Consider the following 13,850-nt stretch of genomic DNA (forward strand, 5'->3'; position numbering starts at 1 on the left):
TATCAAACCAAATATGAAAGCTATTATTAATTTAATTGCTTAAGTGGTAGCTTACATCTACGAAATTTACATTCATCAAAAATGGGATCAGTTAACAATAATCTGAAATCTAAAACAATCTAACTGAACAAAAAGCTGAAATTACTTCCTTAATTAAATACTTAATTTTGACAAGAAATAAATAACATATCAGTACCATATAGAATAATTTTATTATAATTATAAAACAGTATGTCAACTCGATACTTCAGGTAGTCTATCGCGTGGTCCATCTCTAATTGGATCATATCCTGGAGGACAAACAGTAAATTCATGTGCTCTTGGTGGGTTGCCTTCTGCATCAAAACATTCACCAATGTAATTACAATAGCAGCCTGGAAAAATTAAACAGAGATATAAGTAACAATGTAATAAAATAACAATTCTTTAACAATATTATTTGTTAATTAACATTAAAAAATATTTATTTAAATTTTTTTTAAATAGTAAATGTAAAAAAATTATTCTGAAAACATGATAGTTTATTTCTACATGTAGCTTTTCACAGTAATTGTGCATCTTCTTTTTCAATGTATTGTGATCAATAAATATGAAATCTTTTGGAAGCATACTTCCAGGCATTTATTCATCAGTAAAACCACTAACTTTGAGTTGGTTTGTAATTTTACTATTTAAAAATGTTTTTATAAACAATGAAGAACTAGTTTAAAAAAAAATAACTCAGAATATTTTGTATAATATTAAAATTCATAACCAGTTTGAATAAGTTTTTCTATACTTTTTCCATGATGGTAGGTGATAAAAATTATTTAAAAGTATAATGTTCTTAAATGAAAAACAAAACTGAATTGAATAAGGTATTTAAACTCATGCCATAATGTTTTTTCCATTATTCTTATATCTTCACTAACTGATACTGTTATTCTCGTATTTTATTGCTGGCAGTTTGTTTTTTTTTTCAGTTAGGTGGTCAAAAAGTGGAGTTATTTTCAGTTATGTGTATTTATTTAATGTTGTTGTTCTGTGATTTCAAGTACAATTTATTTATTTATTTAATTTTTAAGTATGTTAAGATATCCTTTTTTGTGTGGGGAGATTATCAAACTTGTTTTCAATGTTGGCAGATCTTGTCATAACACAATCAAAAAATTTATAAACACATAAAACTTGCAGCAGTAGTATACTAAATGAAAAAACACAGCAATGCTTTAACCATATTCTAAATGTCTGGCTACTCAAAAAAGAAAGTCACCAGTCATTGATGATGGCCAGAAAAAGCAAATGAAAATTTTATATATGTTTAGAAAACTTGGTATTTATTAAATTTAGACTGATGTTTCTAGTTTAAAATTAAAATCATTAACATGGGAATTTTTATTCATTTACTTAAAAGAACTAAGGTGTTTAATTATACAACACATTGATAGAGATTAAAAAAAATATAAGTTTTACAGCTTTAATGTGACTTAAAATGTAAAAATGGAGGTTAAATCATACTGTAAAAAGTTTTGTCCTTGCTTGGAAATGGAAGTAAATTGTTTTATTTACCAATCTGAGTAAAAATAGCTATTTATATACAGTTTTGAATTATAAATAAATAAAGCCTTAGTTGGTTTATAACTCCTTAATTATTTAAATTACAAATTCATTTTCCAACTTAATACAAAATTTTTTATTATGCTTCAGAATAAAATTATAAATAATTCCTTTCTTCAGTAAAAATAAACCATTTTTCCAACTCACCCCTGCTATTCAATCAAATTCTCATCCTATCTAATATCCTATTTCTCCTCCAATAAGTTATACAGTAATCCATAATACATTTATTTCACCTTTCATCTGTAATACATCCTATGAATCCTACTCAAAGTCAATTTCTTAAATTGACTTTTTTAAAATAGCTGTTATACTGGTGTCATTTTCCTAACATCCTCACTTTGAAATTTATCCCTTCTTTCAACTGCTTTTAATATTTGCCTTTGTTAATGCCCAAACTTCAGCTATACATCTTGGTCAAATAACACACTTCTTAAACCCATCTTTTGTTGTTTTTAATACTTCTAAACTTCATTATTTCTTTCCCTACCTAATATTTCTTACATAACATCATAATTCTTCATTCAATTCCTTGCTATTTTAGTTTTTTGAATGATGAAAATTGATATAACGGAAGTTAAATTAGAAATTGATACTAACAAATCGGGATTTTCCGCTAGTGATTGGTAGATTCTGGTGTCTACTTTTTGGTTATTTATATCACATAAATAAATAAGAAATATGTAAAAAAAAAATTAAACGCACTAAAAGGTAAAAAAATAATTTTAGGATGGTATCTCAGAATGGATTTGTCAACTAGTTTTGATGGTGATATGTAAGATTATGTGAAAGTCATAGCTTCAGATTAAAAATTTGATGTTTTTACCAATTTTTTCTTATACGTATTTGCACCCCACTCTTTTGGCTATTCATCATTTCAAAACACCAATTTAAATATATTGATTTATAAATAATCAATACATTTAAATTAAAAAAAAAGGAATTAAAAAAAGGAAATGAAGATGGATTTGAACTGATGTGCCTTCCCCTTAAAAGATCCAAATTTTTCATTAATTAAAATTTTATTGGGCTATAACTCTGGAACTAATGAAAATAAGTACCACTTAAGATATATCATTGAAAAGCTCTCAATGAGGGCTTATTACTGCAGTTAAGAAAAAGTAAAAATCCAATTTTTTTGGATTTTGAGCTACACATAAATACAAACATCACGCTGAAACTAGTCAAAATGGATTCAGGGATGGTCAAAATGGATATTTCTATTGAAATTTTTCGCAATTAACAATACTTCCTTATACTTTGTACAAGGAAGTAAAAAGTGGTATATTTTGTGATGGTTATCTTATCAAAACTTTAATGTGGCTTCCCTTTATCAAGCCTGTCAAATACTAGGGTAATTATTTTTTATTAAAAAATAGCACACTATCCATACCTGACATGTTCTTTATAATTTATTATTACATACTGACGAGAATAAAAGTTGTTCATGAAGGAAGAGCCTATCATATAATCAAAATTATGGATATCAAGAGATAATTTTTTTAAAATTGTACTATTCAGAAAAAATATGAACTGCAAAATGCGTAAAATGATTAATAACTAACATTATTTATCATGATTAATGGCTAAAGGTACATATTTATATTATGGTTATGAAAATAAATAAAAGTATTTACCTTCAACTCCTTCAGCATACTGGCCAGGTGGAAAGTAACTTAAAAAAATGAAAAATAAAGTTTAAGTAAAGCAACATTACTTCATAAATTTTACAATTTTACTGTGCACACCTTAAACTGTGAAAATCTATAGGTTTTAAAACTTTTTGTTCTGCTTACCTCCAATCTGACAGTAAAAAGTGGGTCAGGTTTTTTTTTGAACTGGTATTATATATTTTCACTATCAATATCAGATGTTCATAGACATGATGTATGTAATCATTCTAGAAAAATCATTTTATACAACTTGCCAATGATTCAATGCTACTCCATTCTAATTCATATTCCTTCACGTAAAAAATTATTATTTTTTGTTATCTAAGAAGCTGAGTGCTAAACCTTTTTTTTACTAATTGGTATCTTACTTTTGCATTAAATATTTTTGTTAAAAAAATAAATATACATATATTTTACTTCATGATAATTAATATATATATGTTGTATGATTTTTCATAAAATAGGACAAATTTTCTATTGTTAGAAGAAAATGTAAACATTTTGTATAAATACGAGGTGCTACCCAAAAGTTCGGGGAATTTGAGTTTCGCACGCGAACAATTGCTGGTACGACCTGCTGCCGCTAGATGTGACTAACAGTACTCTTTGTGAATGCGTGTTCCAACAGCTGTGACAGTGTGAGGCTGTATTGTTGACTTTCGTGCGGTTGTGTAACGTTGTTTTACTGCTTCGACGAAGTTCAATGGCAGATTTTAAAGAGCAAAGAACCTACATCAAATTTTGCTTCATGCTTAAAAAAATTGGTGCAGAAACCCATCGCATGCTTGTGGAAGCATTTGGTGACAATGCTATGAGTAAAACTTTTTTGTGGTACAAACGATTCAAAGATGGAGGAACGACAGTCGATGACGATGAGCGTTCAGGAAGACCATCAACAAGCGCAACACCGGAAAACATCGCGAAAGTGCGAGAGGCTATTGTTGCAGATCGTAGACAAACAATCCATGATGTTTGTGCAATCGTACAAATGTCATATAGATCGGTGCAAAGCATCTTGTGGGACAATTTGAACATGAGACGCATTGCTGCAAAATTCGTACCGAGACTGTTGAACAGCGATCAGAAACAAAATCGCGTAGCTATCTGTAGTGAATTGAAAAATTCAACAAGAGTTGACCCTAACTTCATCTCCATCATAACCGGTGATGAGACACGGGTGTACGGGTATGACTGAAACTAAGCAGTGAAATCGCCAAGTTCACCGCGGCCAAAAAAATCACGCCAAGTTCGCAGCAACGTGAAGTCCATGATGATTGTTTTTTCGACATCAAAAGCATTATCCATAAGGAATTTGTTCCTCTTGGTCAAACTGTCAATGGGATGTTCTATTGTGAAATTTTGAAGCGGTTACGTGAAAGCATTAGGCGCAAACGTTCAGATTTGTGGGGTAACAACAGCTGGGTTCTTCACCATGACAACGCGCCCGCGCACACATCGCTGGCTGTTCGAAATTTCTTGGCTTCAAAAAAGACGGTAGTGATTCCCCACCCATCCTATTCGCCTGACCTTGCCCCGTGCGACTTTTTTCTCTTTCCGAAAATAAAATTTCAATTGAAAGGACGTCGTTTTAACACAATTGGGGAGATTCAGTAAGAAACGCAGAACGTGCTTCGAACACTTACACCTGCAGACTTCCAGTGATGCATGGAATCATGGGAAAAACGCTGGGATCACTGTATCAATGCCTAAGGGGATTACTTTGAAGGAGACAGTGGAAATTATAAGTTATGGTAAGCTATTTTATTTTTATGGTAAAATTCCCCGAACTTTTGGGTAGCACCACATATAACCACTACAGGTTTTAAACATATCAAGAACGTTTAATAATATATAAATGGAAAATAATAATCCAACTATGCAGATCATATTAGAAAACACAAGTACACTTTTAATAAAAATGGAAGTCATATTAATATTACACATTAATAACAAATTTGATTGTCAAACCCTCAAAGAAGTGAAAATTGCGAAAAAATTAATCAAATTTTTATAAATTAACTACTGAAATCAGGCAAAGATAACTGGATCATTAGCTTTAACTTTAAATTAAATCAAATAAACCTTCAAAAGGTATTTCTAAATTCTACAAGCAGTTTGTAATATTACCTTTTTTTTTTTAATCAATTATTTAAAAACAAAAAAGGTCAAAGGAAAAAAAACGTTAAAGTAAGATAAACTACCCATATAATCTCTTATAATTAAATAACTGAAAGAAGAGAAATATTTCTTTTGTAACAAATTTAAAAAAACATCAATTTGATTTTAAAAAACTAATGAAGTATAATTGTTATAGAAGTGCTTGCCCTCATTAACCAATAATAAATTGATATTAAAATTGTTATTTTGATAATACTTTACAGCTAGGATGTAATATTTTTAATTAATCACCAATTCATATATATAATATATGTCTAAATATATTATGGGATATAAGATTTGAAAAGAAAGTGTAAATATTGCCTGAAAATGATTTTAAAAATGAAGCTGGTATTTTAAATAAAAAATTACATAAGTACTAAAAGATAGTTAAAATTTAAGCATAAAACAAAAATTTTAATTTATTGTAGAATATTTATCAAATTTACAAATACAATTTACCATTTCTCATTTATTAGCTTGGAGGTATGCTACCCCATCATCTGGAATCAGTCAAATGCCAGTTTACTACTGGCATTTGCTACATGTGTTATTACTTTCATTATTATATTTGGCTTTCAGCTACTTGTTAACATTATCAATAGTAAGAATTCAGGCAACTATTTATTAGTTAATAACATACAGTCATACAAAAAAATTGTGATTTATGGTAAGGTTGGGAAAATTCATCATAAAATAATCACAACAGCTGTCTTAATTAAGTATGCTTCAAAATTCAATCTTAAGATTTTTGTTTGATAACACTTTCAAAAATTTTTTTTATGGACAAAACGGGTATTATTTTTTTTGGAAAGACTGAATTTGTTCTATTTAATGGCTACTGGTGAGCTTAATGTCACGAACAAAAGAAAGGTGTAATTACATAAGCTCTATTACATACTAATTTTAATTAATAAAAAATCACAAAAAGAAGTTGAAAATAAAGTTCAAATATATTTAAAAGGAGCAAAGGTAAACAAATGAATTCTAAAATAACACTTTGAAGGAATATTATTGGAAAAATAAGGGTTGGAAATACTGAATGTACTAGTAACTGCATTTATACTTTGCACATTAACTAAGATGACAATAATTAAAAGTAAAGGATGCAAAGGCAAGGAGGCAGTGCAGTACTTATGGAAGAATCTTTTATGAATTGAGAATTATAACTTCATGTTCACTACTGGTATTTGTAGACTGCAAGTCTACAAATGTCTGATTATGACTGCCATTATATAAACGATTTTATCATTTTATTTACTAATGAAAAATTATTCTTACTATCATAGTCAAAATATAATATGTTTATTTATAATATTAGAAGATTTAATAATTCACTGATATGTATCTATGCGTGCATGATGGAGCATGAATCATCATTTATATATAGAATATGTTAAATACATGATATTTAATAATAAATGCTTTGAAGCATTTAATTTTCAACCCTGAAGAGAAGAAATAACTTAATTTTTGGATAGATCATTTGGATAGAGCACATAACTTATTTGCATTGGCCAACTGCAATTCAGTACTCTTTTTTTTGCAAACACTCTCCACTTTATCAAGCTCTCCTGTAAGGAAAATGAGTTGGTTTGTGTTTGGAAATATTAAATGTAGCTGAGAAGGAATTGGTACAATAAAAAACCACTCTAGAAAACTGGTTCTCAAATCAGCCCTCTGGGGAGCAATAATGACTTCCTCACAGGAGAGCTGAAAAATATTACACAATTTTTATAATTTTATTTCCATTTTCAATTCAATATCATAGGACATGACATCTAGTGGAACTGATGCAAACCATTTTGTTACTAATTGCAGACACATCTGTAAATGGTTACTAGATGACGCAACCCTAGTCTCTCGATTATTTAGTAGTTTCTAGAATTCTCTGGTGATTTGTGTCCATATATAAATAAAAGTCAATTTCAAGTAGCGCCACAAAAAGAAGTCACAAGTTTGATAATTGGAAGAGCAAGGGGAGATGAGAAACATCGCCGAATCATGAAATGACATGTCCAGGAAACATTTGTCAAACCACTTCTATCGATACCAGATAGCTCTCGCCATGTGAGCTGTGGCACCATCCTGTTGGAACCACATTTCTCTCATGTTCACCCAATGCCCTTCCAGTTCTGTTTACAGGAAGTTGTTAAACATGTCAATGTAGCGTGCTAATGTCACTAACTACAATTCCCCCTTTTAAAAAAAGTAAAGACCAATAATCTCTATCTTGGAGACACCTATTTTTGAGCAGTGGAGAGGTTTTTGGTATAATTCATGTGAATTCTCTGATGTGCAGAACCAACAGTTCTGTACATTAACTTAGCCATCCAGGTGGAAATGGACTTTGTCACTCATCATTATTAGGGTGTTTGCATCTTCTTAAAGAATGGCATTCATTATGCCACAAACTTCTTTGCGTTGCACAAAATCCCTTTCAGTTAGCTACTGGACAATCATTATTTTGTATGGGTGAAATCTGAGATCACTGTGTAAGATATGATGACATGACATATCCAGTGCTACAGCCTATCGCCTAGTGAATCGTTTCAGACTAGCAAGAACTGCCTTTCTCACTCTGCCTACGTTTTCCAGAATTTGAACTGAACAGGGAAGGACAGGTGGTTTTTTCTCCATCACAGATCCAGTACTTCTAAACGCCTCAGCCCATCGGAGTATAGTGTTTCAATCTGGAACTGCACCTTGATGTTTGACAAATACCCCACTCACTGCTGCATACTAGATGTTTAACCTACATGTGTTTCTTCTGCTCCACCCTGAATCTGTGACTTCTGTTTAGTGTGAAGATGGATTTTCAGCAGTTCCTATGATAAAATCTAAGTATCACACAAAAATTAGTGTGCAGAAGGAAATGAAGGTGGCTTTGTCCAGTTTAATTTTACAGTTTGAGAAAATATGCGACAATCAACAAGCTCACCCATCCCACTAATTAAAAAAATTAATTGAATTTGTTTAAGTATATTTTTTTTGTGATATTTTTCTGTTTACTTTTCTAGAGAATTTCATTTCCACATCCCTCAGACAAGCTTTAAGCTTATGTGACAAAATAACAAAAAAAATTTGGTGTTGAATGTTCATTAACTTTCTTCATATCCTTTAATTTCTAGGATGCTACTCCCTGGGATGTTCCAGGTGTTGTGGAACCATGAAGTTGTAAGAAATGCAGTTCTACCCTTAACTGCAAGAAGATGCTGGTTCCTAAACAGTTACAAATATTGTCTCTCCAAAAGCTGACACTATCTTACTTATTTGTTTTTACTCAAGTCTGTAGGCTAAGGGATTAACATAGCACAATAGAGACCACTTGATATACTTTTGATCAGTTCATAATTTTTATGTTATTTTTCATAGTAAATAAATTTAACCAATATTATTATATATAATTATCATTAATAATGATTTTAAGCGCACCTGTTATTATATATCGTTTCACCTTGCATAGGTACTGATGGAGTTACATATTTAGGTTTCTCCATCCAAGGATATTTTGGTTTCTTCATATTATCCCATGCCTGATAACTAAGTTTCTGTACTGTTTCATTTTCCATTTTACCCTTTGGTGGAACATACCTAAATTGAAAATAAAAAAAATAATAACATAGTAATAAAGATTTTGGCTGGGTTAAACAAAGAAAAAACATTTTCATCTATATATCTAGAATAAATTTCAAGATGAACTGATCTCTTTCTTCAAACAATAAACAATTTTAAACATCCTAGTAACTAATTTATATATTTATATTTATTTATTTTAATTAAATTTTTTGTAGTCCATATTTCCTCTGTACATAAATTCTAGCTAATTATATAATATAAACTTATTCAGCCACTCCACAAAGTACAAAATTAAAGAACACTCTTACCTTACCTTTTTTTTCATTTTCAAAGCGCTTTCGGGCTTAAGCCCATCTTGAGTAATTTTTTGAATTTTTTCTTTTTTACATTTACATATTAAAATACATGATACATAAAAATTTTTAGAACAAATATAATATGTCTCACAAGTCATCACATCACAACTTTATTATAATGGGTTTAAGTAGTTTTAAATTTGTCAGTCCAATGTAACACAATGGTCAAAATGGTTTCGGCTACTGTGCCTTTGCTCTTATTACACTGATGGCAGAAATTCTAATTTTAACATTGTCTAACCAAGTCTCAGCATTATCTCAGTGTTAGTAGATTCTCAGTCCATTCTGAAGTTGTTTCGTCATGGTTTATCTGGAGTCCCAGTTAAAAATTAGACCCTCTCCTTTTCTTCCTTTCAACAATAATAGAGCTTGTTGGAAACCACAATAAGCTTAGAAGGGGAAATGATTTACATAGGAGAAGGAAAAAGAACAGAAGAGAAATGGCATGGTAAGAACTTAACTACGTATGAACAGTGATCTGAACTGCTACTTACTTACCAAATCAAATCATATTTCACTTCCTGATAACTCATCTTTGCTTATATCATTACTGTGAATCTTTAAATCATAATCATTACTTAATCACTGTCATCGATATCACCATTTATGTTAGATAATAACAACATTTTCAATGCCATTATGAATTAAAGGTACACAAGACCAATAAGATATTTCTACTTTCTTGACATGGTCGCATCTTGATTTTCATTTGGCATTTGTAACTCAATTTGCTCGATCTTAAATTAATGCAATGGCATCATCTAATTTAAAATTAACATTTTTTCGCAACATATTCTTTTAAAAATGTCCAAATTGTTTCAATCAGATTTAATTCCGGAGAATAAGGAGGCAATCTCAAAACACTGTGACCTTTCTTGGCTAAAACTGAATTGATTGTGATAATGTAACATGCAGCTTATGTAGTTTTATTAAACTGAACAATTCTGGTTTCAACATTGTAGCTGTAAATGATATGTTATTTTATATAAGCCAATCGATCAAGTCTGCTTTTCATGTGTTCAAATTCAGAGTGCAGTTGAGATGCACCTTATGGTATGAAGGTCATCTGTGATGATGACTGAGTTAGAAAGATTAGGAATTAGTTTTTGTTTTACTCACCATTCATAATTAACAGAATTCATGTAGTCATGGTAATCTCCTGTTTGGTACCTGATTTAAATATAAGAAGCGCATTCTTGACAAAAATCATTTTTGGAAACAGCATGAACACTACAAGCAAGCTTGCCTTTAGAAATCGGGACAGCAAGGCTGCAGTCATAAGCTTCACCCCTCAATATAGGTTTGGTATGACTGGCATATACATACGATACGTCAGTGTAAATTATAGGTGTGTTTTGGTTATGGTCTTTAATATCTCTTAACTAACATAGCTTCATTTAATGATTTTCTAATTTTTCTATTATCTATACTTTTTCCATTTGAATCCCATGTCTTTGATGATATGCCATAAGAACCAAAGGCTTCCTTGAAAACTGATTTTTTCTTTTATATCCAGTAGTAGCGATCGAAGAGTAACACAGTTCACCTTTATAATCTGAAAATTATAAATTGTTTCACAAATGATATTTTTATCAAAGTTATCTGCAAATGTTTTAGTTTTTTTAGTGTTACAATTTGTTAATAATGTTAAAGCCTTCATATGCATTAGTTTTTGCTTTGTTTAAAATTTTTTGAACACTACAGAGTGAAATTCCTGTAGCTTGGGTGACATGTTTCTGAAATTTTTTAAGATGAATTGGTCCACCTTGTGCCTACTTTGCTACAAAGTTACAAACATTAAACAGATTTCTCTCATCTAGCTATGTTTAAGCTTATGCCAAAATTTTTTTTCTTATGTACCCTACTACTTTCACGTTCCATGATAATAAAGTGGAATTATAATACTATTCTATGTTTAACTTGTTAACAACGAAAATGTAATAATTAAAAAATTAAAACAACACTGATAATTTTCATAAACAAAACACAACATGATGTTTTCACAAAACTAATATAATAAACTCATATAGACACAGTAAAGAATACACTACATCAGTGAAAAAGCAACAATTTTTTTTCTTTTAATTCTATTTCATAAACTACATGATATCCAAGGTTTACTTTTGATGATATTTTTAGTTTGTGTTTTAAAGTCTGCTTTTTTCAAAGCATACTTTTAAAAGCTTAAAAGCTCTGTCTTTGTCTTTTTCATTAAATACTTTATTCCAATCAGCATTTAAAATCTCATGTTTAAACTTAACTAAATTAATAAAACAGTGTTACATTCTGAGTTTACTTTATATATATAAGCTTTTTAATATCACTCCAGAAAAGTATAAGGAAAAGAATGGTTTGTGATGCAAGCATATGCAACATTAGCAAAAAAATCTAAAGAAATTTCTTTGTTTACATTTAATGAAAATATGATCTATACAAGTGTTTGTATCTAAACTCATAGGGGTGATGACCAGAGACTCCAAATCATTTGAATAAAGCAAAAATTTATATTTATTAACAATATTTTGTCCTCTGAAAGATTCAAATTTATATCTCCTATAAGCATCATTATAGGCTTACTATTATGGATATCTAAGAAATTATGTAACTCATTAATAAATACCTCCACTATCGGCCAATGATATTTATAAATAGCAAAAATATTGCAAACATAATTATCAACAGACAAAGATAAAAAAATACTGTCAGCTGACAAGAAACTGGCCTCATCGACCTGAACTGGAATGGTGTTTTGCATGTATTATACCTTCAGCTCTATAAGTTTCGTTACACTTGACATAAAGATTACATCCACCAATTTTATAATTATATGGTTTTTCATCATAAATCCATATCTTAATTAATACTATTATTTTAGGAAATAATTTTAAAACAATAATTTCATTTAAGAATAAACCAAAATTTTTACGCATTTTTTACCCTTATATTTTAATGAATTAGAAATAAAGATTTATCTTCCACAAAGGAAAAAAGAGAAGAAAACAAAAAACTTAACAAAACACTATTTAAGAGCAAACACTATACACTATTACACATTATTTAAAGAAAAAAGTAAATAATAAAAAACTTAACAAAGCACTATTTAAGTTTATTGACATCATCAACCAAAGTAAGCACAACTACAGGAGCACCATCACTTCTGTGTAAAAAAATGTTCCGCTATGTACCCACAAATACTTGAAACCCTTTCCCTATTTCAATTCTCTTGCAATTGAAAACATTGATCATAGAAATATGATCAGCTGAAAAATTTTCATTTATATACATTGGATTATCGTTTGGCAACTCCCTCAGTTGAGAGTCCCTCTTGACACGCCTCCTATTTAAGAGGCCATTATTTACAGATCTTCTGGTAAAGTGAACTATAATCATAGCTGGTCTTTATTAGGTTCTGTTAGTCAGCCTATAGCACACATCTCTGTCGCTTTCAGATATCGGGTAGTCAAGAGCTTTGGCAACATTTTGAATTACTAAATCTAAATTTTCATTTATCTGTTCAAGTATACCATGTATTTCTAAATTATTCGCACGAGAATGCTGTTCAAGTTGACTAATTCTATTTAGCAAAATTAAATGATTATTCTTTTCCATTTTTTGCTCACCTGACAGATTTTCAACCTTAATAAGGATGTGTTGTATTTTTTCTTCTAGAGCTTCCAGTTTTTTTGATAGCACCCCAATTTCCCTGTGACATGCTTTGATTGAATACCTTAAACTTCTCTCCATTTCCTGGTTTTTTCTGTGGATTTCATTCAGTAACTACAATATTTTTCATCGTAATCAAATCGTCTTCAACTGCTGATTGCAACGCAACACTCTTTCTTTTTTCATTTTCACAGATTGTACATCTCCAAATTTTATTTCTTGCTCAATGAAATTAACCTCTTCTCGAGTAAGATTAACACAATGAGTGAAAATTACTGCTACAGTTGCTGCACATAATACTTTTCAACCTCACACTGTTTTTAGACAAGTAGAACACGACATATTAAAGTTGACATGAAAAACAAATTGAAGTAAAAAATAATCAATAGAATATAAATCAATAAAATATCTTATTACAGTTATATTATTTAAATGATAAACATATACAGGTGGTATTGAACACAATTTAAACACGATCACTAAAGATAAGCCACAACTGTCCAGGCACAACCTCACCGTACAAGCACTCAATCATAACAAAAGGTGACAGATTTAAGTGTACAACTTAAAATTCTAATTGCAGTCATTTTCTGAATTGTCTCTAAAACCAACTGTTTTTAAAGTCTACATAAATTTTAATTTTGAACAAATAGTGCATAATTCAACAGCTTTTAAGTTATTCTGATGTTTATTATCTCCTCAAATGGTCTTCTTGTCTGGCTCTTTCTGTTCTTCTGACAGAAGGTGCTGAAAGGTAAGGTAAGATGATACCTAACCTTATCATAAGTGGTAAGGAATCACTTTAAAAAGGAAAAGGTGAAGAAAA

At 30.0% G+C, this 13,850-nt stretch overlaps 1 protein-coding gene across 1 annotated transcript in view; it reads right to left on the reverse strand.

Moving 5' to 3' along the window:
- Positions 1 to 234: 234 nt before the first annotated feature.
- LOC142324803 (uncharacterized) overlaps positions 235 to 13,850 on the reverse strand; it is a 44,411-nt gene continuing 30,795 nt past the window's right edge. The window contains exons 7-9 of the mRNA XM_075365809.1: positions 8,862 to 9,020; positions 3,234 to 3,271; positions 235 to 374 (exon numbers count right to left, since the gene is read on the reverse strand). Coding sequence (XP_075221924.1) covers positions 235 to 374; positions 3,234 to 3,271; positions 8,862 to 9,020 — 337 coding nt within the window. The remainder of the gene's footprint in view (positions 375 to 3,233; positions 3,272 to 8,861; positions 9,021 to 13,850) is intronic.

Source organism: Lycorma delicatula, chromosome 5, assembly GCF_047948215.1.
Source record: "Lycorma delicatula isolate Av1 chromosome 5, ASM4794821v1, whole genome shotgun sequence".
In the NCBI taxonomy this organism is placed as follows: Eukaryota; Metazoa; Arthropoda; class Insecta; order Hemiptera; family Fulgoridae; genus Lycorma; species Lycorma delicatula.